We start from the raw sequence: 25683 nt of genomic DNA on the forward strand, positions 1-25683 counted from the left end.
CACATCCGAGCATCAGAAGGGCCTGACTGGGCCAGGCTAAGGATGTAGATAATCTGTTTAGAGCAACCAAGAGAAAGATACAGGACTTCGTAGGATTAGAGTCTTGATTAACAATCGGAAGCGTATCAAACTGACTGGATGTTCCAAACTTTTTTCAAATGAGCTATATGTAAACATTTATTCTGAACCACCTCAGATATTACCAAGCAAGAACATTACAGTATTTGGGGTACCTACATAATTTTAAAGGAATCTTTTCAATATTGTACAAAACTCTAATACTGAACACAACAGCTTTTCTTTGAAGTCTATGCTACTATATGTGTGTGTTAGTCAAAGCCTTTCCAGATTGTGTTGGTGAAGTTGTTAAGCACATCCATAGATGTTAACTTTTCCATCAGCAGAGTCCCTTTATTTCCTCATTTTGGTTGAAGGTCTTCAAGGAAATTGGAGAAATTACACAGCAATTATTAATTAATTCTAGGGTGACCTTATTGTCCATTTCCCCCATAAATTTATAAAATGATGCAGCATAAGAAATTAAATCAATTTCTGTTATTTATTGCCAGATGTACCATACCAAAACATCAGAAAATGAACTCTAGGTTCAATAAAATTTGAAAGTGTGAGAATCAACACTGACAGAAAAAATAACGTACTAGGAAATAATCCTTTTAAGGGCTGTTCTAATTACATCTAGCTCCATTTTTTAAAAACATTTGATTGATATGTGCCATCAAGTCAGTGTTGACTCTTCGCAGATAGATTTGCTCCATGACGACCTGTCCCTAACCTGGTCTTCCGAGTCTCCCAACGGTGCCCCCATCACCACTGTAACTGAGTCCCTCCCCCTGGCTGCTGGCCGTCCTCTTCTCTTTCCTTCCACCCTTCCTTTCCCTGCATCAGAGCCTTCTCCAAAGTGTCTGAAGTAGGACAATTTGAGCCTGGTCGTTGGTGCCTTGAGCAAGAACTCTGGGTTGATTTGCTTGACGACCCATTGGTTTGTTTTCTTGGCTGTCCGTGGTTCGCTCAGGAGTCTTTTCCAAGGCCAAAGCATCAATGCTCTTCCTCTCCTGCTTCTTCGGAGTCCAGCTTTCACTTCCATGGAGTGTCACAGGGAAAACCATTGCCTGCAAGATTCTGATCTTCGTAGGTGGAGACACATCACAGCATCTGAGTACCTTCTCCAAGGCCCTCATGGCTGGTCTACCAAGTGCTGGCCTGCGGCGCATTTCTTGACCGCTGGTTCCTTGACAGTTGACCCTGAAAGGCCGCAGCTCCCCATCACTTCGATATCTTCACTGTCAGTTCCAAGGCTGATTGCTCTACCTTTTGTCCTTAGTTTGGTCTTCTTTATATATAATTTTAGTCCCATTTTTTTTCACTTTGCGCTTTGACTTTTATTACTAGGGCTTGCAGATCTGTTGCATATTTGTCATCAGCAGAGCACAGGCTATTGACGTTCCTTCCTCTGATTTTAGAACCATACACGGGTTACTTTATACTTCCAAATAAAGTATTTTAAAACTATCTGGTTCTCTATACCTCTGTTTGTTTGCTTGCAATACAGTATTCTTCTGCTTTCCCTTTTTCATCATTGTGCTGATGAGTAGTCTTCACTTTTATCTCCCTGGACAGCAGCACCAAGGCCGCCTCACCGCTCACTTCTAACTCCAGGTCATGAATAAACACATTAAAAGATGCTGCTCCCAACACGGATCTCTGTCAACCCCCCCTTTGAATATCCCACTGTCTTTTTGAAGTCCAGATCCAAACTTCCTTTTCTTCATGCCTCCAACTCACTGAAAAAGTCTAGGCTAGGGAAAGAAAGTTCAACTTGGCAGAAGCTGTTTGGGTCTGTTTTCTGCAAGCTCAGTTTCCTCTATGCTTGATTACTGGACCTCCAAGGTCCCTTCCAACCCTGTAATTCGGTGGCTATCTGTCCAACAGTCCTTTCTGCATCTTGTCTGAGTCCAGTGTAAGGCTAATGGGGGAGAAAGGGGTGATCAGGGCCCCCCACCTCTCTCTCTCAGGGATTCTGGCTTTCCTGACCCAGCCCTGGCCATAGCTCTGCCCATTGCCCTGCCCTGGAAGCTGTCCTAGCTCCTGCTTTGCTTCTGGATGCCCAGGGCAGGAGGAGCAAACCTCTCTTTTTTTAATTTATTTTCTATCCCACCTTTTGTTATTTTTACAAATAACAAATTACAAAGGTGGGGAACATCCCTAATACTCCTTCCTCCTCCTACTTTCCCCACAACAACAACCCTGTGAGGTGGGTTGGGCTGAGAGAGAGGGACTGGCCCAAGGTCATCCAGCCGGCTTTCGTACCTAAGGCAGGACTGGAACTCACTGCCTCCTGGCTCCTGGCCTGTTGCCTTCACCACTATGACGGCTCATCCTGCTGCTTGGTGAGAGGAAAGATGCTGTGTGCCAGAGAGCCCAGATTATTGGGGCGGCGGGGGCATTTCCCTTTTCTTCCAGATGTTCTGAGGGAGACACCAGGGACCATGAATGAGACTCCAGAACTTTGTGCCCCCAAGCCAGCCAGGGCCTCTGGGTGATGACAAGTGAGCGAGGAGGCCTTGAGCCAGACTTGTGTGCCTATTTGGGGGTGGGGGAGAGGGATCCATTCCCAGCATTACACACCTTAAGGCTCTCCACCCCTGCTGGGGACTTACTGGGGTCCTTTGCAGAACAGTGTTCACTTGGAGTCCCCCTGGCCAGCATTTAGGGCTCTCCAGGGCAGGGATGCCTCCTGGCCCAGGCCTCCTCTGACAGCCCTGGGCAGTTTTCCGGACAAAAGGCAGGGAGGGCTCAGCTCACTGGAATGGCCCCTGAGCTGCTTCCCACAGGTGGAAACTGAGCAGCTCTGGGAGGGCTGTGTGGAAGCCACCACAAATCCCCAGAGACCATCCAGAAGGCAGGACCTGAAGAAGGAACTTCTCAGTGGCTCCCGAAGGGTCAGAGCAGTGTGACAGTGGAGCCCGTGCTGGGGTGTGTGTGGGGGGGTCCCCTTTGCTGTAGGCGTTCAAACAATGCTGGGCAGCCATTGTGCTCTGGGATGCTTCTGGCTGGAGTCCTGCATGGAATGGAGGCCTGGATGTCCTAAAGTGTCCCTTCTGACTCCGGGATTCAGTGGCTTGGTCAGGCTCTCCCGGGCTGCCCAGAAGCCTTGATGGCATTGGGGGCTCTGACTTCCCTCCCTGAAAGGGACCATAGTTGGGGGACGCTGGAACAGCCGATTTCAGGGGTACCCTGAGCCCTCAGCCAGAAAAGAAAGGGAGCACCCACCTTTTCTCCGGGGAGGAAAGCAGCAAAACAGACTGGGCTGGTGGGGTGGGGTGTGGGCTCCAGGAAAGATCCAGAGCCTGGGCTGATCGCCAGGCGCCCCTCCTTTGATAATGGCCTCCCGCACCCGCCCGTGGCTAACGAGGCCCTTGACGCAGCGCTCTAGGGAGGGTCCTGGCACATTCCCTCTCCTGCAGGGACAACCTGCCTTCCCAGGTCCGGGTATCCAGCCTGGTGCAAGCTCTGGGAAGCGGGGGTGGGAGTCGGGGTGGGTGGGAGGGAGGGATATGCGAATGGAGCACAGGAGCCGCGAAGGGCTGCCAGGGAGCCAGAAGAACAGCCGAGCCTCCTGCGGGCTCAGCATTCTCCGCCGTCCCTGCTCAGGTATTCCTGCCCAGCGCTGCTAGATCTGCCGCCCGCCGGCCGTCGTCTGGGTGAGAAAGCAAGCAGGCTGTTGCTGTTGGGCTGCCCCGCTCCTCGGGCCTCTCTTCCCCAGGACTCTTTCTCACCCCCCGCCCGAGAAGCCTTCATCCAGACGGATCCACCGGGGCGTTCAGTGGTCTCCCAACTATCTGCGGTCTACCTCAAGAGCAGCCCTGTCAGAAAAGACGGAGGGGGTCCAACATTTCCAACAGTGGCCGGCCAAAATCTTCTGAAAGACAGGAAAGGGACCTATTTTGCAATACGGTGGGGAGTTGTCAGGTAGACTGCCACTCTGCACTGAGGTTCAATTTCTGTCGTGGCTAATAACCCACATTTCCTCGGGGCTGCTTCAGAGGCTGTTCTTGGCCCGCAAGGTCACGTGAGTTGATTCTCTGGGCGGTTTCAATCTACGTTCCCCAAACTGGGGATGCGGTTAGCTGTTACTGGTGACAAACAAGTCCACCAGCAAGAAAATGGGACACTTTTCTTTCACGGGGGTGCAAGGCGCATCTCCGCCACCCGTGTCTCCAGCTTCATGCAGCTGAGGCTGCCCGAGGCCCCTCGCCTGCTCGCGGAAAGCAGCCCCGTCTTCTGCTTGTGAAACGGGGGCTCAGGCAATGCCCAGTGGCATCTGGAGGTGCCCTGTGCGCCGGGGGTGGGGGAGATCCGACCAAAGGGGCAGGGAGCGGCGGGGGGGGGGGCGCCTGGCCTCCAGGGCGGCTCACGCGGGGAAGTCAAAGATCTCCTGGCAGGCGCACTGGCAGAGGCTGTAGAAGATGCAGAGGAGGAGGGTGGAGGGCACCAGACTGACGAGGACGAGGCCCAGGCTGGGGCGCTCCACAAGCAGCAGGTAGATGCCCAGAGGCAGGGAGCTGAAGTACACCAGGCCGAGGAGGCCGAGGAGGCACCGGGGGACGGCCCGCCAGGTTCCGCACGACCGGCACACGGGCAGTGGCCCGTGGCAGGGCAAGGAGGCCAGGCTGGGCGGGCGGTAGAAGCGCACCACGTCCACCATCCCCAGCCCGTCGGGCGCCGCCGCGTCCTCCGGCACCTCCAGCAGGGTGATGACCAGGCAGTCCGAGGAGCGGTGCTTGCCGCCTACGAAGGGCTCCAGGACGCCCGGGCACAGCAGCACCTCTGGGGACGGCGGGGTGCCCCCCTGCCCGCAGAGCAGCGCCAGCGCCCGGCCGTCGTCGGGCAGCTGCCCCACGTCCTCGCCCGGCACAGGCGTCTCCTGCCGGCAGAAGGGGCAGCTGAGGCTCCCGGGGGACTTGCCGACGTCCGCCATCCTGCGCAGGCACCTGGCACACGCCTGGTGGTGGCAGCTGAGCAGCTTGGGCCGCCGGGCGCGCCGGTCAAACCTCTCGCAGCAGATGCCGCACTCCGTCTCGTGGGCCGCCGCGGAGCCAGGGAGAGACATGGCGCCCCCGAGAGGACGACGCCTGAACGGGACAGAAAGCGAAAGGTTTCTGCACCTGGGTACTGGGAAGTGGACCGACCTCAGCAACGCTCTCTGTAAACGGATCGAGCCCTGTCTTTGAAATGTTTCCGCAGCCGCGGGTGGAGCCAAGTCCTTCCAGAGCCAGTCATGCCAGGCATCCTGCCCTCCACCCCCAGCACAGCGACCGGTCCTTCGGTGTCCTCGGTCACAGGACGTAGCGCACCTGGGCACCAGGAACCAGGACAGTCAACTGGCCTGCTGCCTCCAAGGGACAGGAAGCGATTCGGGGACAGAAATCCTCAGTGCCGCCGCTCGGTCCTAGGAACTTGAAGAGCGGGGGTGGGGTCGGGGGGTGGGGGGAGGAACCCCTCCCCGGAGCTGGCCCGCGGCACAGCCTGGCTTGTGGCATATATCTGAGCTCCCCCTGCCCAACTCACCCCCCCCCCCGCACTGCAGGAAGGAAGGAGGGAACAGACTCGTCGGCGAAAGGAACCAAGGCTGGAGGGGGAAAGCTGGCTGGTCCCCTGATGATGCTCACTGACCAGCCTGGGCATCTCACAGCTGCCTGCAGCAGCTCAGCAAGAGCCCCCCCTTTCCTGCCCAGGGAGACTTCGCCCCCCTACCCCCGCCTTCTGTGGCTTAGCCCCGAGGTGCAACCAGGCGCGGGCGGTCAGGCAGCGGCGACGCGACTGCGAAAACCCACGTGGGAGGAGCCTCGCCTTGAAGGACTGCAGAGCCCCCTCCCTCCCTTCGGGCTGCAGGGGACCCCTGGGCTGGGTCCTGCCCTCTTGCCTCCTTACCTCGCTCCAGGCACGAAGGGGGCCCGGCGGCCTGCCTGCCTCGGGACCGACGGCGCTCCTGCTGCCGCAGAGCCAGCTGGGCGCTCCCAGGCCACGGGCATCCGCCTCGCTGTTGCCAGGGCGACGCAGACCGAGCAGGATGCAGGCGACGCTCATTCGCGCGGCCCAAACCCCCTCCCTCCTGTCCCGATGCCATTCAGCCGCCGGCTGCCCACCGACCAGCCTGGCGGCCCTTCCGTTGCGAGCACGCTCCGGGACGATGGAAAGACGGACTTCAGGCACACGGTGGGGTGGAAGGACCCCTTCCTTGGCACGTCCTCACACGGAAGGAGCAACAGCTTTATTTGCGATGCAATAAAACAGTAAGACTCCATGCTCTAACAGACAAAATTCAAGTCCCTCGTTTCGGAAACTCATTGTGGAACAGCTTCTTACCCTAAAATGAACGCAGGATTTACAAGGTAACGATTGCATCACCCCGCCCGCCCCTCCCCCGCCAGAGTTCCCACCGCAGCCCTTTTCTGGTGTCAAACAGCTCAGATATTAATAGTTAGCCACCGTCTGCTTCTTCACCTGTCGCTTTTTACTTGTTCTTAGCAACAAAAAATACATCTATTGCACGTTCTTAAACTTGAAGACTGCCAGCAAGGTCCTCCTTAATGATTTCAGAACCAGTGACTGTGATCTTTGGAAACCCCTGGGAATGAGTGAGATACCCAAGGGAGGAGAACACGCACAGCTCCAGGGCCCAAAGAGGGGAAGGAAGACGACGTGGGAAACTGCAGACCAGTTATTTAACATCTGCCCTGGCACTGGAGCTGCATGGCACATCCTCGGGGGCCTGGCAAATGATCACAGTGGTTGGCCTAGAACAAGCCACACCACACCAGCCTTTTATGACAGAAAGCCTGGTGGGTAGACTAGGACATGCTGCGGATGCACCTTTGTGCCTTTATCTTGATAATGTCGCTCACCCTTTTGGCCAAGGGGAGAACTGTGGGTTACATGGTCCGGCCACCTGGTGGATTTGCAGCTGGACAAACCGACACATCAACAGTTCTACACTGCCTGTAGGAAAAGATGGGACTCTGGCCTCAGCCCTCACCTTTAAACCATTATATAAACCACCCAGAGGATGGGAGGGATGCTCCTTAAATCTGCACATGACACCACACTAAGGGAACTGGTTAATATTACTGAAGGACAGAGCAAAACCACCTTGAGGGTTTGCATGCAGGGCCAAACCCAGTAGAATGATGCTCACTGGTGACCAGAAAAGGTCCAGAAGCTGACTGGAAGAAAGGGTCAGGGAGACCTAGCAGTGCATGAGGACTGATGAGGGGTCCCAGTGCACCATCCGCTGAGCAAGCAGTATGACCCAGCAGCTAAAAGGGGCAGTGCAATCAAACTGCATCCAGAGCCCTGGAGGAGCCGTTCCACTCTGTTGGTTTGGTCCACACTTGGAGCCCCACGTCCAGTTCTGGGCTTCGCCTTTAACTCACACAAGAGAAGATGGGGAAGCGAAGGGAGGTGTTACAGCTGTCCACAGATATCTGAACGGCAGACCAATTCTCCGTTGAAGCTGAGGGCAGGTCAAAGAACACCAGGCTGAAATTGAGCAGGTCGCTCTGGACATTCTAGAAAAACACCCCGAAGGTAAGAACTATCAAACAGTGGAACAGTCTGCCTGGAACAGAGGTGGGCTCCCGTTTATTGGACGCTTCCAGACGGGGACCAGACGACTCCTCAGGGAAGGTTCACTGGACTCTGGCCTTGAGCGGCAGGTGGGGTCAGAGGGTGATGGTCTTTTCTAAGCCACAAATTGCCAAACATTTTGCAAAATAATTTCAGCAACACTGGCGCATTCTGTCTTCCATGAGTAGCAAAATAAAATTATCCCTGGCTTCAGGGCTTTCACACAGAACTTCTACAGTATTTTTGGCAAGCACTAGAGCTTGAGATACACAAAAATTTTCCCTCCGCCCTTGCAGTTATATGACTCCACCTGCATCTAAAATACTTTTTATTATTGCAGAAAGTCCCTGCTTCTGAGCTAAGAGGTCGCTTAGAGATTAGACTGCACCGCCCACGCATTTGCTAGACGTATTCCCTTGGCAGATTCAGTGTCCCTCCTCAGTCAGAATTCAAATGGCTGCACGGTGGAACGAGCATCCTGAACCCTGCCGACATGAAGCAACACGCAAGGAACTCACAACAATGCTATGCAGGCCCTTGGGCCGGGAATGCAGCCACAGCGCCGAGGAGGAGTGCACCCACACGACCAGCTGGAACTCCCACTGCCCTGACTAGCAGGGGGCACTAGTTGACCCTTGCCAACTCTCCATGTTGAAGACCCTTCCCAGCAGCTTCTGGAGTCTTCCTGAAGCAACTCAAAGGCCCATCCAGGCCAGCCTCCTGTTCCTGTGCTAACCTGCCAGGTCCCCAAGAGAATACTGCAAACGGCAGGAACGGAGGCGAACTGCCTTGCGAAGCTATGTCATTAGACAGACGCTTGCTAGATTCATTCCTTCGCCGTGTCCCCTTGAAACCCGGGCAGGCACAGCAAGTCGCGTGGGCAAGATGGGCAGCCGTGTGACTTGAATAAAATAAGCAAATAAACAGCGGGGTGGTGAGCCCACCGAGGGGCCGATTTGTCCTTCAGGAACACTTGATCTAGTGTCAGCCCCCCAGATGCCACTATGCTCCCCCAGCCACAGAGGTGGTGGCTGGCGGAAGGAGGCAGGGCGGGTTACGTGGCTGAAGCTGCGGAAATAGAGCGCCGTGAGCAGACACGGAAGCCGGCTGGGTGACCTTGGGCCAGTCCCTCTCTCTCAGCCTAACCCACCTCACAGGATTGTTGTAGCAGGGAAAAGAGGAGGAGGAAGGAGTATTTGGTATGTCCGTCGCCTTGAGTTAATTATAAAAATAATAAAGGCAGGATAGAAAACAAACAAACGAGAAAATGGGGTTTCTCAGGGGCAGAGGAGAGCTCCTCGCTCAAATATCCGGAACCGAGCCACCCAAGCTGGCCCACCGTCTTGCCACTCCATTGGCACGTCTGGCTGGAAGGTGCCGCCTCAGCAGAGCGCCCTGACCCAGCTCACAGTCGCCCCCAGCCCGGCCCCTTGCAGGAAAGCCACCGAGGCCTGGGTGCGCAGTAATGCTGGTTTTAATGTTCCTAAGCACTGGAAACAAAATCCAAAGTAGACTTTCCTTTGCTCTCTCAGTAGAAGTCGTAAAATGGTTAGCACAGTTAAATTAAACCCTTAAAAAAACCAAAACCCCTCCTAGAAAGCCAGGGGCCCCCGGTGGAAAGAAGACAACTACGAAAGGGCAGCCGAGACCGTCTGCCCACACGCACAGAAGTCTTTCGCTCTGCAACTGGCAAGAAACGGTGCCGGCGAAAGTATGCAGCGGGCACACTGGAGAGAACCGGGGCGAGGCAACAAGAGCAGTCGCCACATGGACACCTATTTGCGCGGCTGATGCGCAGGGCCCCGCCCCGCCCCGCCCCCCCGCGAGCGGGTGGCAGCCCCCCTGCTTCCGCAGGCTCTCTGGCCGCCCCCCCGCCTCAGCCGGGGGCTCGGTGGGACAGCGGCCCTGCCCTGCTGGGCGCAGCCCGAGGGGGGAGACCTGCGGCTCGCCCAGGGGCAGGAGGGCGACGCGTTGCTACCAGCCATCAGTTCCAGCGTGCTGAGGCCAGCCGCCCCCCTCCTGCTTCAGAACAGCCCGACTGTCCTGCTCTGCCCACCGGCCACCACTATCAGTTGGGGGTCGGCTCTCGGCTGGTGCTCTGCTCCTGGACCACCTCCTGATCCTTGTCCGAAGCCGAAGAGGCGGCGGCGGCGGCGGCGGCGGCGGTGGCGGCGGCCAGGGTCCGCCCCGAGTGCTTGTAAGTGGTGGCCAGCTCCTGCAGGCGCTCCTGCGTGGGCTCCCACTTGGCGAAGCCTGCGCCGTTCTGCAGGAACAGGACCGCCGTGTTGTGCACTGCCTTGTAGTACATCTCCTCCCTGCGGTGGCAGAAGACCAACACTCAAGGGGCTGCTTCGCCCTCCCGCCACCACCCAGCCCCCGGGGGCAGCAGCACACGGGCCGCGAGGCGGCAACGCAGCGCTCACTTTGCACGGGACCGGGGGGGGGGGGTAAGCCAGCGCCCTCCTGCTTTGCCTTGGACTGTCACTGCGAGGGCAGAGCCGTGGCCGACCCGGCTTCGGGTGCTTTTTTTTTGAATTAGAAGGCGGCTGGGGAAGAGTCCTGGAACAGACGGCCTGAGAGTTTGTCCACCAGGCAGACGGCCAGAAGTCTCCGGAAAGTTCACTCAAGGAAGGTGCAGAAGTGTTTCTGGCACCTGCCCTGAAGGAGCTTTCGTAGCTCTTGAGTGCTTTTATGCATCAGGTCCCAGAGCCACCCCCCCACCCCTCTTCTTTTTTTGGCTGCCCTGTCCAAGGCTAGTGTCCGGTGGGAGTTGTGGAGAAAGCGAGAGAAGACCCTGCCCAGAAGCTGTGACCCCCCAAGGAAGGATGCTGCTGCGAAGCCCAGTCTCAAGAAAAAAACACGGCAAACAGAGAGGCGGGCTGCTCCTACTGCCGTGGGAAAAGGAGGTCCTTGGACTAGGGAGGAGGACGCCGAGGCAGCTCCTCTCCAGAGGAGGCTCCCCACACCGGGGAAGGCTTGGGAGGAATAGAGAATGAACAGAACAGAGTGGAGGGCAGTTTGGGGTCACGGGGAAGGAGCTGGCCCAGAAAATGGGAGACGGAGAGTTCCCGTCCCACCTGAGGCAGGAAAGCCGGCTGGGTGACTCTGGGCTGGTCCCTCTCTCAGCCCAACCCACCTCACAGGGTTAATGTTGTGGGGAAAATAGGAGGGGGACGGAGTATTAGGTCCATTTGCTGCCTTGAGTTATATATAAAAAAGCTGGGATAAAAGCATCATCATCATCTGGATTTCCAGCTTACTTTTTGCAAATGTGCTGGGAGCCGCTGCGGTACTCATGGTCAAAGGCTGGGAGGACGAGCTGCTGCCGCTTGAAGCGGCTCTGCTCCATGCGGGTCAGGGCCGGCGTCGGGGGGTCTCGCCACTCAGGGATGAAGACGATGAACGACAGGGGCTCACTGGATGCCTCCAGGAGTTTCTAAGGCACACAGAACAGGTGGAAAGGCCAGCCCGCAAGCTGCTCTCCCCCCAACCCCGCAAAGAAGGGGGTGCAAAGGCGCACACTGCCCAGCGGCAAGGCATACCTCGAAGTGGGACACTGTGGCGTCCATCAACTCCTCGCAGAAGGGGGGGTTTGCCTGAAACGAGCCGCTGATGGGGAAGAAGTCCAGGCAGGGCCTGAAGGAGAGGAGGAGGAGGTGGCATCAGAAGCCAACAAGGTGACCGTGGGGTGACACCCAGGAAAGTGCCCCTCCACCCTGCCTGCTTCCCCAGCATGGCCCACAAGCAACGCTCGGCGGGCCGTGTCCCCTCCCTGCCTCCTGCCGGCGCCTGAGCCGCAAGCAGGGCACAGTTCCACTGCGGGCACTCACCCTCTAGACCCAAAGTACCCGTCCGTGTCGAGGAAGGCTGAGCAGTATTGCTTGAAGTAGCAGTTCAAGGGGGAGGCGAAGCACTCAAAGCTCACCCCGAAGAGCTTGTGAAGGGCTTCGAAGACATGCACGGGAAGAGCCCCCTGCAGGCCGGTCCCTTCGTAGAGCCCAATGCCGAACATCATCTGCGGAGGAAGGACGGAAGCCCTTTGGGAAGCAGACCTCAGTGGCTGGGCAGGCCTCCCTCCTGGGCTGGGCCAACCTGCTGGCCGCAGAGTCCGGTCCTCCTGCGTCACTCCCCCAGCCGCCCTGGGCCCAGCCGGACGGGCCGTACCTGGTACCTGCGGAGAAGGCACCAAACCCTCGGCAGGAAGTGCTCAAAGCCAGGGTCGTCGATGCAGCTGTATCGATAGAGCAGCCACTGCAAAGGAAAGAGGGGTGCTGCCGGGCAATCCCAAGGGGCAGGGGCTCTGAGCTGCTGCCTGGAAGGGCTCCTGGCCACCCTCTCACCCGTCTTCTTCCCTGCTTCAAAGCCCTCCTCGTCCTCCACCCGCCCAACCCCACAGGCTACGCACCAACTTGCTGAAGTAGCTGCGGCTGACTTTCACCATCTCGCCCTTGTAGCGCACGCAGACCAGGCTGTTTTCCACATGCATCTCCACGTTTGGCAGCGGGGGAGATGGGACGGCCAGCCGCACCGGGTAGCAGTAAACAAGCCGGTCCTGCACCTCAGGAGCCTCTACCTCGACTGCAGGCAATGGGGAGTTAGTCCTAAGCGTGCCGCCTCCTCTCCCCACCAAACAGGCCCCGAAGAGCAATTCTCATCAGGGAGCACCCGCCGCAAGGAGCCAGCCCCACTCCCTCCACTGGGGGCCCACGGAGAGCGCCAAGGCAGGTGGCTTCTGCACTGCCCATCCTCCCCCCCAGCAGCTACCGGATATGTTGTGTTCCTTGAGGATGGCCAGGTGCTTCTCGCGAATGCGCTTGACATACTCCAGGGAGATGTGGTAGATCTTGCTGCAAATGCCCTCTACCGAGTCCTTTGCTGCAGCAGAGACGTGGGGGCCACACTGCTTGCGCAAGTGCTCCAGGCGGTCCTGCACGGGCAGGAGAAAGAAACAGCTCTTGTGAATTTCTTGCAGCTGCTGCGCATGGCAGTATGGAACATCTGCTTCAGCAGTGCTCCTCTCTGAGGTGGAAAACTCACCCAATAAATGCCAACAACTGAAGAAGATCCAAACCATCATTTTATTTTCCAATACTAGCAGGCTACCCTGAGTTTCTAGTCTCTTCCACCCAGATGAGCCAACAGCAAGAACCCCAAAGTCGATAGGACTTATACCAAACATTGACGCCAGACAGTCTGAATGTCTCCATATGTTAATGGGAGACCCGCAACGAAAGAATTGGTCTACAACTGATAAGGAGACAAGGTAACTCTGAGAAAGAAACGGGCGTAAGTCATAGCGTGAAGACATTACAGACACATTCTCTGGAATAGCTGCTTTGATGTACGACAGGCGTCAAGGCTCTAATTGCAATTCTAACAAACTGACCCAGTAAATCACTGCAGAAGGAGGGGGAGAAATAAGGAGGCCAAGCGGAATCTACCGCCTTCGCTCAAAGCATAAATTCACATGGCACGTATTCACACACTAGCAATAAATTGGCCTTTCAACAAGAAGTCCGTACTTAGAGGATCCGCAGGGAGGGCGTAGCTAAAGGCTGCATGCGATGGTCTATCTGTATATAAAGGCATTGTCACAGAGCAGCATAATTAATCTGGTTTCCATTCCGATCCTCTACATCCCCCTGAAGAACACAAACCAACCATGTAGTCTTCCTTGGAGGCGGAGCGGTCCCGCCGCAGCCAGCTGAAGGTGTCTTCTACGTTCCACTTCACCACCTTCCTGCTGTCTGGAGAGGCGCTCCTGCACAAGGAGAGAAATACCTGCCGGTTCTGCCCCCAGCACTCCGAAGGTCAAGAAAGCACACATCAATTCAACCAAGGTCTGAAGAGCCCGCCCTGAGGTTTTGGCTGTTCCGTTTGGCGGCTTGGGCCCCATCCTTCGCCACTGCATGGGCCCCCCCTCCCTCCCCTCCCAGACTGCTTTCTGGGAAGAACAGGGTTCCAGCCTCCCTGGTTGGTCCCCCCTCCAATGCTAAAATAGCTAAAGATCTCCAACCTGGATTCAATGAGCCGCTTTGCAGCCTCAGCGTATTTGAAAAGCAGCCGCTTGGCTTCTTCCCGGAACTTGATTCGCGACAATCTACAGGACGGACAGAAGAGGGAGAGGGCCAAGGGTTGGACTCCAGGGGCCAGCTTTACAAGGCGCCCCGCACATCCCCTTTCCATCCATACCTGATAGGAATGTCATTCATGATTTCTCGGAACATGGAAGGAGACACCACAGGCTCGCAGTTGCTCGGTAGCAACGGATCCGTCCCTTTGTCTACCACCTTTCGCTCGAGCATCCAGCGGTTGAAGGACTCTCGTGGTGGATCGATTCCTGGGGAAAGAGCCAGAGAGGGACACACAGCTCGGCCAAGGCACCCCTTAAACAAGGCCCAGTCGCCTGCAAAAGCTGAGGGGAGACATTACCCTCTCGCTGCTGGCAGAGCTCCCGGTAATGCTGCCGCAACTTCAGCATCAACTGGGATCGGAGCAGCTCCACCTCTGGGTGTGGGGTCAGCACCTCTGAGGGTGCCCTCTGCTTAATGACTGCATTGGTTGGGATGTCCAAGTCCCAGTAGACTCTGCAGAAGGAAACCGATTTACAGCAGTCACTAAAAGCCCATCTAAAGCAAGGGCTTTAGGGAGCTTGCCACATCTCTTTTACTTCAAAAACCCAGAAAAGTGCAGTGTAAAAAAGCGTCTTCCACTGCACACAACGTGAATGCTAAAAAACTTGGTTCAGTTTCACATGCTGTGGTGGTTTCACCAGTAAGGGTCCACATGCCCACAATCTGCCCTTTCAGGCCAACAGCCGCTGGGCGGGGATGGCTCCTGGAAGCCCTGCCATAGGCGCAGCTTGACAGACCCAGATGCCGCCTGTTATTTATGGCAGACAAATCTTTATTAGACATGGGGGTTTTGTTCCTTTTGAGTCATTCTTAATTCCTGATGATGGAACAGACAAGTCCCTGCAGCTTTCTCAGCAGCATCTTTCAGCAGCAGCTTGCCCTTGGCTGCTGCTTCCTCGGGCTGAGAGAGAGGCCCCAGGTCACCCAGCTGGCTTCTTGCCTGAGGGGGGACTAGAGCTCATGGTCAGCCAGTTTCTAGCCAGGTGCCTTAACCACTAGATCAACTGGCTACTAGACAAAGTTTTTTTTTTAATCTGTTCAATCGTGTCCAATTCTCAGAGACCGCCTGGACAAGTCCCTGCAGTTTCCTTGGCCAGGTTTTTCAGAAGTGGTTTGCCATTGCCTGCTTCCTAGGGCTGAGAGAGAGGGACTGGCCCCAGGTCACCCAGCTGGCATTGTGCCCAAAGTGGGACTGGAGCTCATGGTCTCCCCGGTTCTGGCCTGGTGCCTTCACCACTAGACCAAACTGGCTCTCGTTCCAGACAAAGAACTTCTCCAAAATTCCATCTATTATGCTAGAAACTCTGCATATCAGAGGCAATTTCTTGTCTGGGGTTAAGCATTAATATAGATTCCAATACTGTAATTGACAACTGGAAAAATAGGAGAATTATTGGAATTAGAGGAATGTGGAAAACTGCAAAATAGTTGTCCATGCAGAAAGAATGGGATATGAAATAATAAGCAGAACCGAGGGTTTTGTGGCTGCCACTGATTAGAATCATTCTCTGTTGCAGGGTCTGCCCTACAGAACAGCCTCCCTCCCTGGAGTTCCAGGTGGCCCCGACCCTGTTGGCCTTTCCTAAGGCAATGAACACTTGCATGTTCCCACAGGCGTTTGGGCCAGAAGGTTTAGTGAGCCCTGTTAGCTGATCAGTTTAGTTATTTTTATTTTATTTTATTAAAAAATACAAATACAACAATAAAAACTTATACAAACTAAAAAAAAAGAAAAACAAAAAACAGAAGGTACAAGAAAAAATAGAAAAATAGAAAAGAAAGAAAAAGTAAGAATATAGTAAATAAAAAATATTAAAAAATGACTTCTCCCTTCATCACAAGTATAAACAAATTTATTAACTTATCACCTTCTCCTAAAATACAATAAATAATCTCTTCATTGATCAATTTAGTTCTTGTTTTTACTGACTGGAATAATTTTTAGACCTCAGGCATATGTTAAACTAGACAACCCATGACCTGTTGGGTCATCGTTTCAGAGGTATTTCCTTTCCAAATTCCTCAATGCCTTCAACAGTGGCAGAGCTTCTAACGTACTGGAAAAGTTCTTAAAAATTCAGGGAGAGATGTACTGTATCTGCCTTGAAAGTAGCCAGTGCTGAACTGTACAGCCCAGTCAAACATCAGCAGCCGACCACAGGAAATGTCCTACGACATTTTGTATTATGTCAGAAAATGTTTTATAAAATGTGCCCAGTTTCTATTCCATGGGAGTCATGGGTCCTGCATTTTGGATGCATTCTGCAAATTAGCCCATTTGAGATACCTTGGCTCAAAAATTGTTGGTCTACAATGCACCGTTCTCCCAGTTAAAGGTTACAAAGGATCAAACAGACACGAGCCATTTTAGTAGTATATAGATTGTTGTTACTGTAAATGATGTTGTTGCTTTTGGTTTTAACCCTCTGCTCACTATCTAAAAACACTGGTGAGAGACAGACACTATATATAAAAAAAGTAAGTAAGTTCAAAAGATTGCGCACAAGAAAGAGAAGACTGTAAACTATGTCCTCTGGGGATAGCCATACTTTCTGAAATGCAAATTCCAAAAGCTAAACTTGCACCAAACAATTGTTAGAAAGGAAATACCATATTTTTCCTTTAACAACATGCAGGATAGAATGAGAAAAGCTGCAGATTTTCTAAGCAACTGTATACAGGTCTGAGCTAATACTGTAACGTTAGCTACAAGCTAAGCCTCCCCCTGCCCAGTCACTCTCCCGGATTCAGCAGAGGGTGTCCCCAAAGTCCGACTCACTCGGTTGGTCGCAAGAGAGCCGTCTGTCTGTCTTCAGGAGAGATGCCCCACACCTTCAGCAGGGGCGTCCCGGGGGTGCTGGAAATGTTTGGGACTGGCTGGGCTGTGGGGTTTCCTGGTGCCTCTATCTGAAAGTGAGAGATGCCAGACTGTCTTGGGAAAAAACAGCAGCGCTATGAACAGGCTCACAAAGTGGCGAGAACCAGCTTGTCCTGCAGAACAGAGGCAGGCAGACACTCGCCACTGGGCTCCTGGGAATGTCTGAACCTTCCAGTTACCAAAGGGACAAGCAGCAGAGCGAGGAAAAGGGTCCTGGGAGGGCTGCGCCAGGGATGCCTGGCTCCGCTGGAGGGCCCCGAGTTCTCTGATCGCAAGCAGCCTCTAGCCTACGGCCCTGTCCACTCCCGTCACTCCAGCCCTTTGAGGCAGACCAGACATGAACACCAAAGGCATGAATGCTGACACTGCTTTTATTGTGGGGTCACAGCAGCAGAATCTTGCAACTCCGAATGGGCCTCCCTTTATCCTAAAGAGAACCAGGGAGGGTCAAGCCTGAGACACTTTCTCAAATGCCATCCCACTCCTGCTTTGGACTCAGGTTCCTCTTATCTCACCATTGCTTTGGCTGTGGCTCTTCCTCCCGGTCCTCCCGGTGATTCTCACAGCCCATGACAGCCAGGCTTTCTCCCCACCCACCCCCGACACAGCCCTCCACTCATCCAGGCTCTGCCATCCCAGCTGGCTGAACGCTCAGTGTTTTGGTTTGCCAGGGAGCGATGGGTCCAAGACGAGGGGGCACCCTACCTTGGGCTTTTTCGCACTGTTGCCACTGGGCTGACCCTCCTCAGAGAGCCTCCGTTTCCACATCCTGCTTTCAGCAGTGGCAACTTCACCGGCTCCCCCTTCGGCAGGCATCGGAGCAGCATTCAGACCCAGAGGGTCAGACTAGGAAGGCCAAAAAGAGAAGCATTAAAACACCCTTGGGGTTTCCCATCCCATTCACACAAGCTCTGGTGTCCTGAAACAAGCTGTGCAGGCAGCTTTGGGGATCCTCCAAGAGGCCCTGCCCCAGAGCAACTCACAAGGACGTCATGTTGCCCCAACAATGGCATCTCCCAGAGGGACTGGTTGGTGAAGCGGTTGAAGTAGTAAGGGCGGTTCTCGCGTTTGCTCCAGCACTTCTCCCAGCCCGCCTGCACCAGCTCATCTGTGGGGGAGGCAACAGCATCCGGCGTCACGTGGGGAGGGGGCTTGGGCCACCCACACCAGCCGTCTCCCAGGGCCCTGGGCTCTCCTCCACAGCCAAGGAGTACCTGGCAAATCCTGCACCAGACGGGCGGGTTTGGGGGAGCTTGGCTGGTTCTGGTGGGAGGTGCCGGGAGAGTGGCTCATCAGAGCAGCTTCCTCCCTGGAGCTGCCGTGGTTCTCATTGGCCATTTTGCAGCATTGGCACTGGAGGAACACAAGGCAACAGCATCACTTCATCTCCTGCCCGCAGCCAAACCCATGCACAACGCAGACAGACACTGGCACTACAGTTGACTCTGTTGGGGGACCTGCTGAAGCCTGCCAACTGCAGATGTCCCAGAACCCTGTGGGGAATCAGATTCAAATTCCACCCTTGTCCAATTAGAATTCTAGCATCAAGGGAGCCAATCTCAAACGCAGACCATTTATCCAGCGTTCCTGAAAAGCCCACACAGAAGAACAGAGGAAGGGGATGGGACATTCCTCCACGCTTCAGGGCTCACAACCAATATGCCACACTGTGGTGCTTTAGCAGCCCCTCATACAAAACAGGCATAATGGGTTAGGGTTAACCCTAGGTCTAACCCTAACCCTGATTATTATATGATCCAATTAGGGCCATCAAGGTGTGCCAACTCCTCTTCAGTCTACCCCACTGAGGCCTTGCTCACTGCTCTTTTCCAATCCAGCTGTTAAGCTTTGCTCCAGCTGTTTTCTCCGCAGACTTCCTACTGAGGATGCGGCCCAGAGATTTTAGAGGCATTCAAAGCCTCTGCGCTCTCAAGGAACTGGAAGGAGCATGCAAAAGATGGTTATGCGGTTCGACGGTAAATCCTACAAAAAGCAGTGACAGGAACTTGGTATGTTCAGCCTAAAGAAAAAAGGGCTAAGGGAAGACATGACAGCAGCCTTTCAACATGTGGAGAAATGTCACAGGGCAGAGAGGCAGGATTTATTCTCCAGCGTGCCTGAGTGTAGGACAAGAACCAACGGGCGGAAGCTTTGAGGATTCCTGCAGTGGGCAGGGGCTGGACTAGAAGACCTCCAAGGTCCCTTCCAACCTTATGAGGGGGGAAAAGGCAAAATAGTGATTTTAATTTCTGCTCATTTTGAAATCTGACCCTCTTATCTTAGTGTGGCCCAGAACACCGTCAAAGCTCAAGCATATGCTGTCAGAGACAAGTTGTGGCAGGTATCGGCCCGCTGGGTGCCGGCAACACGGAAGGACCAGTATGTGTAATTTGCACATGCTGTTCCCCTTCTTCTAAAAATGTGGCTCGGAGGCGACTTGCACGGACGGGCCTCCTCTCCCCGCAGCTCAGCCCCGTAGGGGCCTCCCCAGCTCTGCCCGGCCGAGCCACCCCACGGGCTGCCAAGCGACGACACTGGGCGAGCCTCCCTTTCAGTTGGCAGCAGACGCGCCGCAGCCCAGGAGAGGAAGCTAAAACGGCGCCGCTCCCGCGGCCGCCTCCACACAATCCGCCGAACCGCTCGCCGGCCGCTGGTCCGGGGCCTCCTTCTGGCAGCGGAGCCCCCGACGTCGCCGCCGTCCCGGCCCCGGGCGCCCCGGCAGGGCTGCGCGAGCCCCGCGAGCATCGTGGCAGGCGCCCGACACGGGGAAGGGCGGCGGCGGGCGGGCCCTGCCGGGGCTGCTCCTCCGCTCTGCGCAGGAGCGCCCGGGCGGCCAAGCGGAGCCGCGCAGGACCAGCCAGCGCGGCGGGGCAGCTCGGCGGGGCAGCGGGGGCGGCCACCCAGCCTCGCCGCGCCCCGAGGAGGGAGGCGGCCAGAAGCCATTGGCTCCGCGGCGGCCCGCGCAGGGGAGGATCCGCGGCCGGGCCGCGAGCTCCGGCGGGAGCGGAGGAGCAGCAGCAGCGCAGACCGAGCGCCGGGCCGCGGGGTCTGCGGGGGGGGGGGGCACGTGTGCGCGCGCGGCGGCGGCGGCGGGCGAGGGCGGGAGGGTGCGCGCCCAAGATGGCGGCGGCGGCGGCGCCTCCTCTTCCTCCCGCCTGCGGTTCGTCAGCGCGGAGATTTCACCGCCCTTGGGCGCCGCGCCGCCGCGCTCCAAGCTCGCCAGGGAAGGCGTCCGGGCTCGGCGTGCCGCCCCTCACCTGCGGCCGGGGCCTGGGGTCGCTGGGGGTCGCTCAGCTTCCCGCCGCCAATGCACCGCTGCCTCACCCTGGCAGCCGCCGCCGCCATCTTGTATTCGGGACCCGCGGCTCGCCGCGCGCAGGCGCCGGACACGCCCTGCCGCGCTTTCTGCGCACGCGCCGTTTGGCGGGCACTTCCGGCCGCGCAGGCGCCTTTCGGCGTCTCGGTGGCCGCCCTGGGATGGCCGAGCATGGGCAGAGCGGGGGGCGGAAGAGCGTGCACCGGCCGGTCGCGCGCCATCTTGTGTGGGGGAGGTCGCGGCGGGGGGGCGCGGCCAGGCGTTTTGCCCCGGTGGGAAGACGCGCGGTGCGCCCCGCTGGGTCCGGGGTGCGTGCGGGGGCGCTGGTGGGACGCACGAAGAGCTGTGAGCGGCGACGGGGGCGTGCGTGGCCCGGCCTCGCGCTAGCCTCGGTTCTCCCGCCTTCAGCGTTTCTGGGTGTTCTCCCTTCTTTCCGCGCTCCGCGGCAGGGAATGCCCCGCGCGGTGTGCGTTTCTCCGCTTTTAGCGCGATGCGTTTTTCCTCCCCTCAAGCCCTCCCAGGGCCGCCGAGTTCCACGGGGAAGAAGTTCCTCGGGCGTGGCTTTCCCCCGCCGGGGCAGCTGGCGGGCCGAGGGCCGCCTCCCCGTTGCTGCTTGCCCAAACCGGGAGGGGGAAACCCCCCGTGCCTGCGTGGACGCGAAACCGAACGAAGGCTGCTTCCGCCTCCGCTTCGCCCACGGACAAAGCCTGAGCCACGATGGAGCAGCTCCGTGAGCTTTGAACGTCGAACGTGCTGGGAGACTTAAAACAGACTGGAAGGTGCTACCGTTCGACTGAGGGCTGGTTGAAGAAGCCGGACGAGCAAGGCGTGATCCCGAGAAGAGAATCCTGGTAGCTGGGGCTGGAACGGTTGGGTTCTTGGTGCCCTGGGATGATGTTCCCGAGCCTGTTAATGGAATGCTTGCAGGGGAGCTCAGAGAGCACCAAGAACACAACAAGGTGCAATTGCACATATGAACTGGATTTGCACAACACTCTAGCGCAGTGTTTTTCAGCAACTTTTAAGGTGTATGGACTTTGACTCCCAAAATTCCCCAGGCAGCACTAGGGAATTCTGGGAGTTGAAGTCTACACAACTTAAAATTTGTTGAGATTGAGAAACACTGCTCTGGAGCTGAGTTCTAGGGTTCTGTGAAAGACGGAGAGCGAAACAAAGTCCACTCAAACACAGTTTTCTGTCACTGGAGCTTTGCCTCTTGATCAGGGCTTCTGGGATTTTTTTATTTTTAACAGATCGCATGACCTGAAAAAGTTTCAAAACCTCTCCTGTGGATGAGGTTCAAATGGGGTTGGATACTGTCCTAATACACCATGCGAACCAGGGTATCTCCTTACAGAGCATATGCTTTTATTACTTTGGCATAGCATGGTATGTGAATTAAGTTTTGTTAGCCTGGGTTAGGTCTAAGTGTGCTCTCTGAACATAGCCCACACTGGGTTTGCAGTGCATGCTGAAGTGGATCACTTACAAATTCAGTGTGTTACACAAACCCAGAAATCTGGTGATTTCTAATTCAGGGATTGAGCCCTAGTTAATGGCCTGGTTAATTAGGGGTTCCTTACCATCAGCCAGCCAGGTATAGAAATGAGAGCCGTGGGGTGGGGTGGGGTGGGGTGTGGAGGGGAGGGGAGGGGAGGGGCGGGTCTCCATTATCTTCATTTCACCCTCAGCACATCCTGAACCGGGCTAAAAGCTGTTTCTCCTGGTCTTTGTGGGGGACTTTGGAGTGAAAATGCTTCTGCAGGGAAGGGTCTTTCTGGAGATGCCTTTTGGTCCTGCCCTGGGGGACCTTGGCTGGAGGCTTCCCTGCAGAAAAGCCTGCAAGGGCCTGCAGGCAGTGCAGTTATGGTGGAAGCCCAGAGATGCACGGGGGTAGCTAAGGGAGCCCAAATGGGGGCCAGTTCAGAATCAGCTGCACTTTGAACACCTCATTTGTGATATGCTAAACAGCAGGGAAGACCGAACAGCATTTCATTCTGTTCGTAAACGACTCGATGGCAACTAACAACAATGAAAACAGCAGGCTCCTCTTTTGGGCCAAGGAAAGCAACATGGTTGGGGGGGGGGGTGTTCAGGACCTTAATGAACAAAAGCAGGAAATGTAGTTTGTTTATTGCCAGAATATTTCTTGCTTGTACTTCTTTTGTAGATCTAGGGGTGAGACAAAATAAAACAATGTCACAAAGGAACAAATACAACACTACAGGGGTTCCAGCTGATAAATTCCAAAGTCTTGGGTAAATATTACGGTGCAGCTTGTTGACGCAGAGAACTTGTATCTAGTATTTTTATTGCTTTGGAGCATTTTAAAGGTTTACTGCAGGCGATGCTTAAATCTGGATTTAAGGAATCTCAGGAACACTTTAATTTGGAATCCTGCCTGCGGGGCAGGGGCGTTGGATGGCCTCAAGGGTCCCTTCCCACTTGATGCTAGAGCACTTTCTGATGCACTTACATTACTCTGAACTCTGGCATGCATCCTGTGCAGGAAACGTCAGTGCCGCAGCCAAATTCTCCTTGTGGGAAAAAGTCTGTCAAACCTCTCAAGTGCCCCGTGGGGGCTGATGTACAGGTGGCGCGGCCTTTATTTTCAGGTGGAAACTTCTTGGAGGGGTGAGGCGGGGGGCTTAAAATTGCTGGCCTCACCCTCCGTAATGCAGCCTCAGGCAAAGATGGGATCCTGCCCTGCCCAAGACTCCAGTCCTGCAAGTGGCTCCAGGGATTGAACCGTGGCCCGTGCACCTTGGAGGAGCCTTGTCTTCAAAGAGGAAGTCATTCTAGTTTTGGATGTTGCTGGTGTGACACAACAGCTGAATGACAAGATTCCTGAGTGGGTGTGGAACAGCCTGAAGACCCCCAGAGGGTGGTGATTGCGGCTCTGGCCTTGCCTCCAGGGGTCTGGTGTGGAGCGAGGGGACATACCCAAGAGTACGTCCTGGCCCAGGGGCTGGGGGGATCCGCACTGCTCCTCCCTTTGGCGGTCCTGCTTCGGCAGGTGCCCTTGTGGGTTTGAGGGGCTGCTTCATGGTTGGAAGGGAAACAAGATGCAACCCCCCCCCCCGAGAGTCCCTGAGCACCAGAAACCCTGGCAGAGCGCAACTTGCGTAAACAGTGGGGCACTCTTCCCTGGCAGAAAGCAGGCAGGAGCCCTGGTGCCTCGCTGTCTGGACGCCCCCCCTCCTTCAAGCCCCCCCAGAGACTGAGGTGGTGCCAGGGATGAGGAGACGCCTTGCGGGTGGGGTGTTCCCTCCTGCACCATGGGCTGTGATTTTCCGGGTGGATTGCAGCCTGGGAATCTTCTTGCAGAGTCCGGGGGAGAGGTCTGTGTATGGCAGAGGGAGTCATTCTGAGTCCGAAGGCCAGGGTACTTCAAGCCACTGGGCAGCTCGCTTCTTTCCTAGAAGGTGTTGATCCAAGCGCCAGGCGGGAAGCCCACGCAGCACCCCTAGAGAGGCGGCCTTGGAGGACATGCTGACTTGCAAGCCAAGGGCTGGGCGGGGTGGGTAGCTCTGCAGAGGAAGGCTGCAGCTTGTGGGAATCACCTCAGGCTTGGGAGGGGGTGGGTGGGGGGCTGCTCACCAGGAAGGGCCTTTGATAAGCCGGTGGTTTCTGCAGGGCTGCCTCCTGTGAAGCAGCAGCAAGTGACCTGCTCTGTAAACATGCCAGCAGCAGGCAGGCCAGGGGCCCAGCTGGAAGCAGCTTCTCCCCTTCCCTTTCCCGGCAGAACCCAGCATGCCAACAGGAAAGGCACGGGGGTGTGGCAGTGGGTGGAGGAGGGCTAACCAGGGAGACCTTGTGTCCCTCCCTAATCTGGTGCCCTCCAGATGTGGGTGTGCTGGTGAAGCAGCCTGCTCCTCCTGAGAAGCAGAGTCACAACCGCAAAAGGTTGGGGACCTGTCCTGGAAGACCAGCAGGCCCTGCACGAGTCTTGTGGCCCCTGTGATTGGCATGCTGTCAGGGGTGTCCCCATCATCTGGCAGCCATTTAGGAGTCCAGCAGCAGGGTGTGTGCTGCCATCCTAATGCAACCTGATTTCTGAGCAGTGCTGTCCCCCCCCCCCCAAAGAAGCCACCCCACATTTGGCCCTCCCTGCAGCAACCAGTTTCCTGAGGCATCCCTGCGACTGGCATGCTGTTTGGGGGGTGGGTTGTCCACTTGTGGTGGGTCCATGGGCGGTGGGTCCTGAGGAGCAAAAACGCTGGTTTGGCCAGCTCTGCTCCAGCTTGCTCTGAACCTGCTGAGGTCAGCTTTGCTGCCTGGACTTTGCAGAAAGTCTCTGCTTCCTTTTTGGAGCTGGCTGGCGGCTGAGCCCCGAATAGCCCTCAGCCGCAAAGAAGCCAGGCAGCTCCTTGGCTGACAGTCGTGTGGTGTGATTTTACCAGAGGAGGAAAATATTCACATGAAAAATATTTTAACTAAACGGCAAGATAGGTGTGTCATGATAATAACTGGGTAGCCAAATGTGGTTATTCTGGGATGGCGACAGATTACAGAGAAGCTTCCTGACAACAGGCCTGGGGAGCAGCTGCAGGCCTCCAAACCCGTGAAGCTGGAGAGGCACGCTTTGCTCTGGGCAGCAGTGTGGGTCCCTGAGCAAAGGCGCGGGCACACGAGGGGGCCCTGGAGCAAGGCCAGGCCAAGGGGGCCCAGGCTGGCTCTGCCCCGGGAGTCTGGGGTGGCCTGGCCATGCGTGCCCGGTGTCCAGGGCATTGCAGGGCAGAGACCTGCAGGGAAAGGGTTGGGCGAGGCTGATCTGGAACAAGACCAAGCTGCAGGGGACTGACTGGTTGCTTTTGGGCGGGGGGGGGGGGCAAAGGGAGGGTGAAGCGAATAGTCCTCCCCGCTTCCCAGCAGCCATCCACCAGAGGTGAGCTGACTGCCCCGAAGCCCGGAAGTCCCAAATGCCCGACTTGGCTAGCACCACCGAACTGAGTTCTTCTCTCCAAGGTTGCCTCTTCCTCCTCACTAAAGTCACCTAAACTTGCCATCAGCCTCAGCTCCTTGCAGGCTTGAAGCAAAAAGAACTGCCTCCTTCAGTCAGTCCCTCCCCATCCGTTTCTCCAGGAGATTTTGTGATTTAGTACTGGGGGGCCAGGAGCATCTCTGGGTCGCATGCATCCCTTGGCTGCTAAGCGTCCTTGGGACCAACAGGAAACAGCCCAGCTCAGAACTGCTGAGTGGCAGAATTCTGGAAGAAGGAAGTTGGCAGGCAGATGGAGATCCCCCTTCAGCCACGAAGTCCCCCCCTCCTTGCTAGAGTTGCGGAGGATAAAATGGGGTGGGGGGGGGCTGCATATGATCTTGGCCTGGGGAAGGGCAGGGCCAGCCCCGCCTCAAGTTGCCTCTTTCAGAGGACTCAGACGGGAGCAGTCTGGGAGTGGGGGAGGGCAGGGCAGGGCAGGGGAGGGCGCCTTGATTGGGCTTTCACCCTCCCCTGGGTCACTTGGAGCTCTTGGCTCAGGCTGCAGGGCCCCCAGCTCAGGGCAGCTCATCCCAAGAGGCTGACAAAGCACAGAGGCCCTGGCAACAGTCCCATGGGAGCCAGCCGAGTGGGGAATCGTCCTGGTTTTCCAGCGCAGAAGCCCCCCTTGCAGGAAAGCGGCTCTCTGGAGACAGGATGTGGAAGGGCAGGCGCAGGTTTCCTGGGGAAGTCAAGAAACCAGGCTTCTTCCAGGCCTGTGGCCGAG

General features: G+C 56.2%; 2 protein-coding genes across 2 annotated transcripts; both read right to left on the reverse strand.

The window, feature by feature from the left end:
- Positions 1-4432: 4432 nt before the first annotated feature.
- Positions 4433-5141, reverse strand: LOC134493326 (E3 ubiquitin-protein ligase RNF182-like). Its single transcript, XM_063297774.1, has one exon. The coding sequence runs from the start codon at positions 5129-5131 to the stop codon at positions 4433-4435; it is 699 nt and encodes a 232-aa protein (XP_063153844.1). The 5' UTR covers positions 5132-5141.
- Positions 5142-9103: 3962 nt separating this feature from the next.
- PCIF1 (phosphorylated CTD interacting factor 1) lies at positions 9104-20056 on the reverse strand. Its single transcript, XM_063296789.1, has 16 exons — positions 19917-20056; positions 17874-18012; positions 17643-17767; positions 17365-17505; positions 16561-16688; positions 14080-14234; positions 13840-13987; positions 13664-13747; positions 13309-13408; positions 12412-12574; positions 12053-12225; positions 11812-11898; positions 11478-11662; positions 11190-11283; positions 10908-11083; positions 9104-9962 (listed from the first exon to the last, which is right to left on the reverse strand). Exons 2-16 carry the CDS (start codon positions 17995-17997, stop codon positions 9716-9718), a joined length of 2130 nt encoding a protein of 709 aa, XP_063152859.1. The 5' UTR covers positions 17998-18012; positions 19917-20056; the 3' UTR covers positions 9104-9715.
- Between the last annotated feature and the right edge of the window lie 5627 nt (positions 20057-25683).

The sequence above is a fragment of the Candoia aspera genome, chromosome 3 (assembly GCF_035149785.1).
Source record: "Candoia aspera isolate rCanAsp1 chromosome 3, rCanAsp1.hap2, whole genome shotgun sequence".
In the NCBI taxonomy this organism is placed as follows: domain Eukaryota; kingdom Metazoa; phylum Chordata; class Lepidosauria; order Squamata; family Boidae; genus Candoia; species Candoia aspera.

Bases quoted from the DNA above. Each gene is read 5' to 3' on its own strand.
- LOC134493326 (XM_063297774.1), bottom strand. From the start codon at position 5,131: ATGTCTCTCCCTGGCTCCGCGGCGGCCCACGAGACGGAGTGCGGCATC.
- PCIF1 (XM_063296789.1), bottom strand. From the start codon at position 17,997: ATGGCCAATGAGAACCACGGCAGCTCCAGGGAGGAAGCTGCTCTGATG. The intron at 13,988-14,079 runs GTAATGTCTCCC...CTCTTTCCCCAG, and splicing joins GCTCTGCCAGCAGCGAGAGG to GAATCGATCCACCACGAGAG. The intron at 11,663-11,811 runs GTACGGCCCGTC...CTTCCTCCGCAG, and splicing joins GCCTTCTCCGCAGGTACCAG to ATGATGTTCGGCATTGGGCT.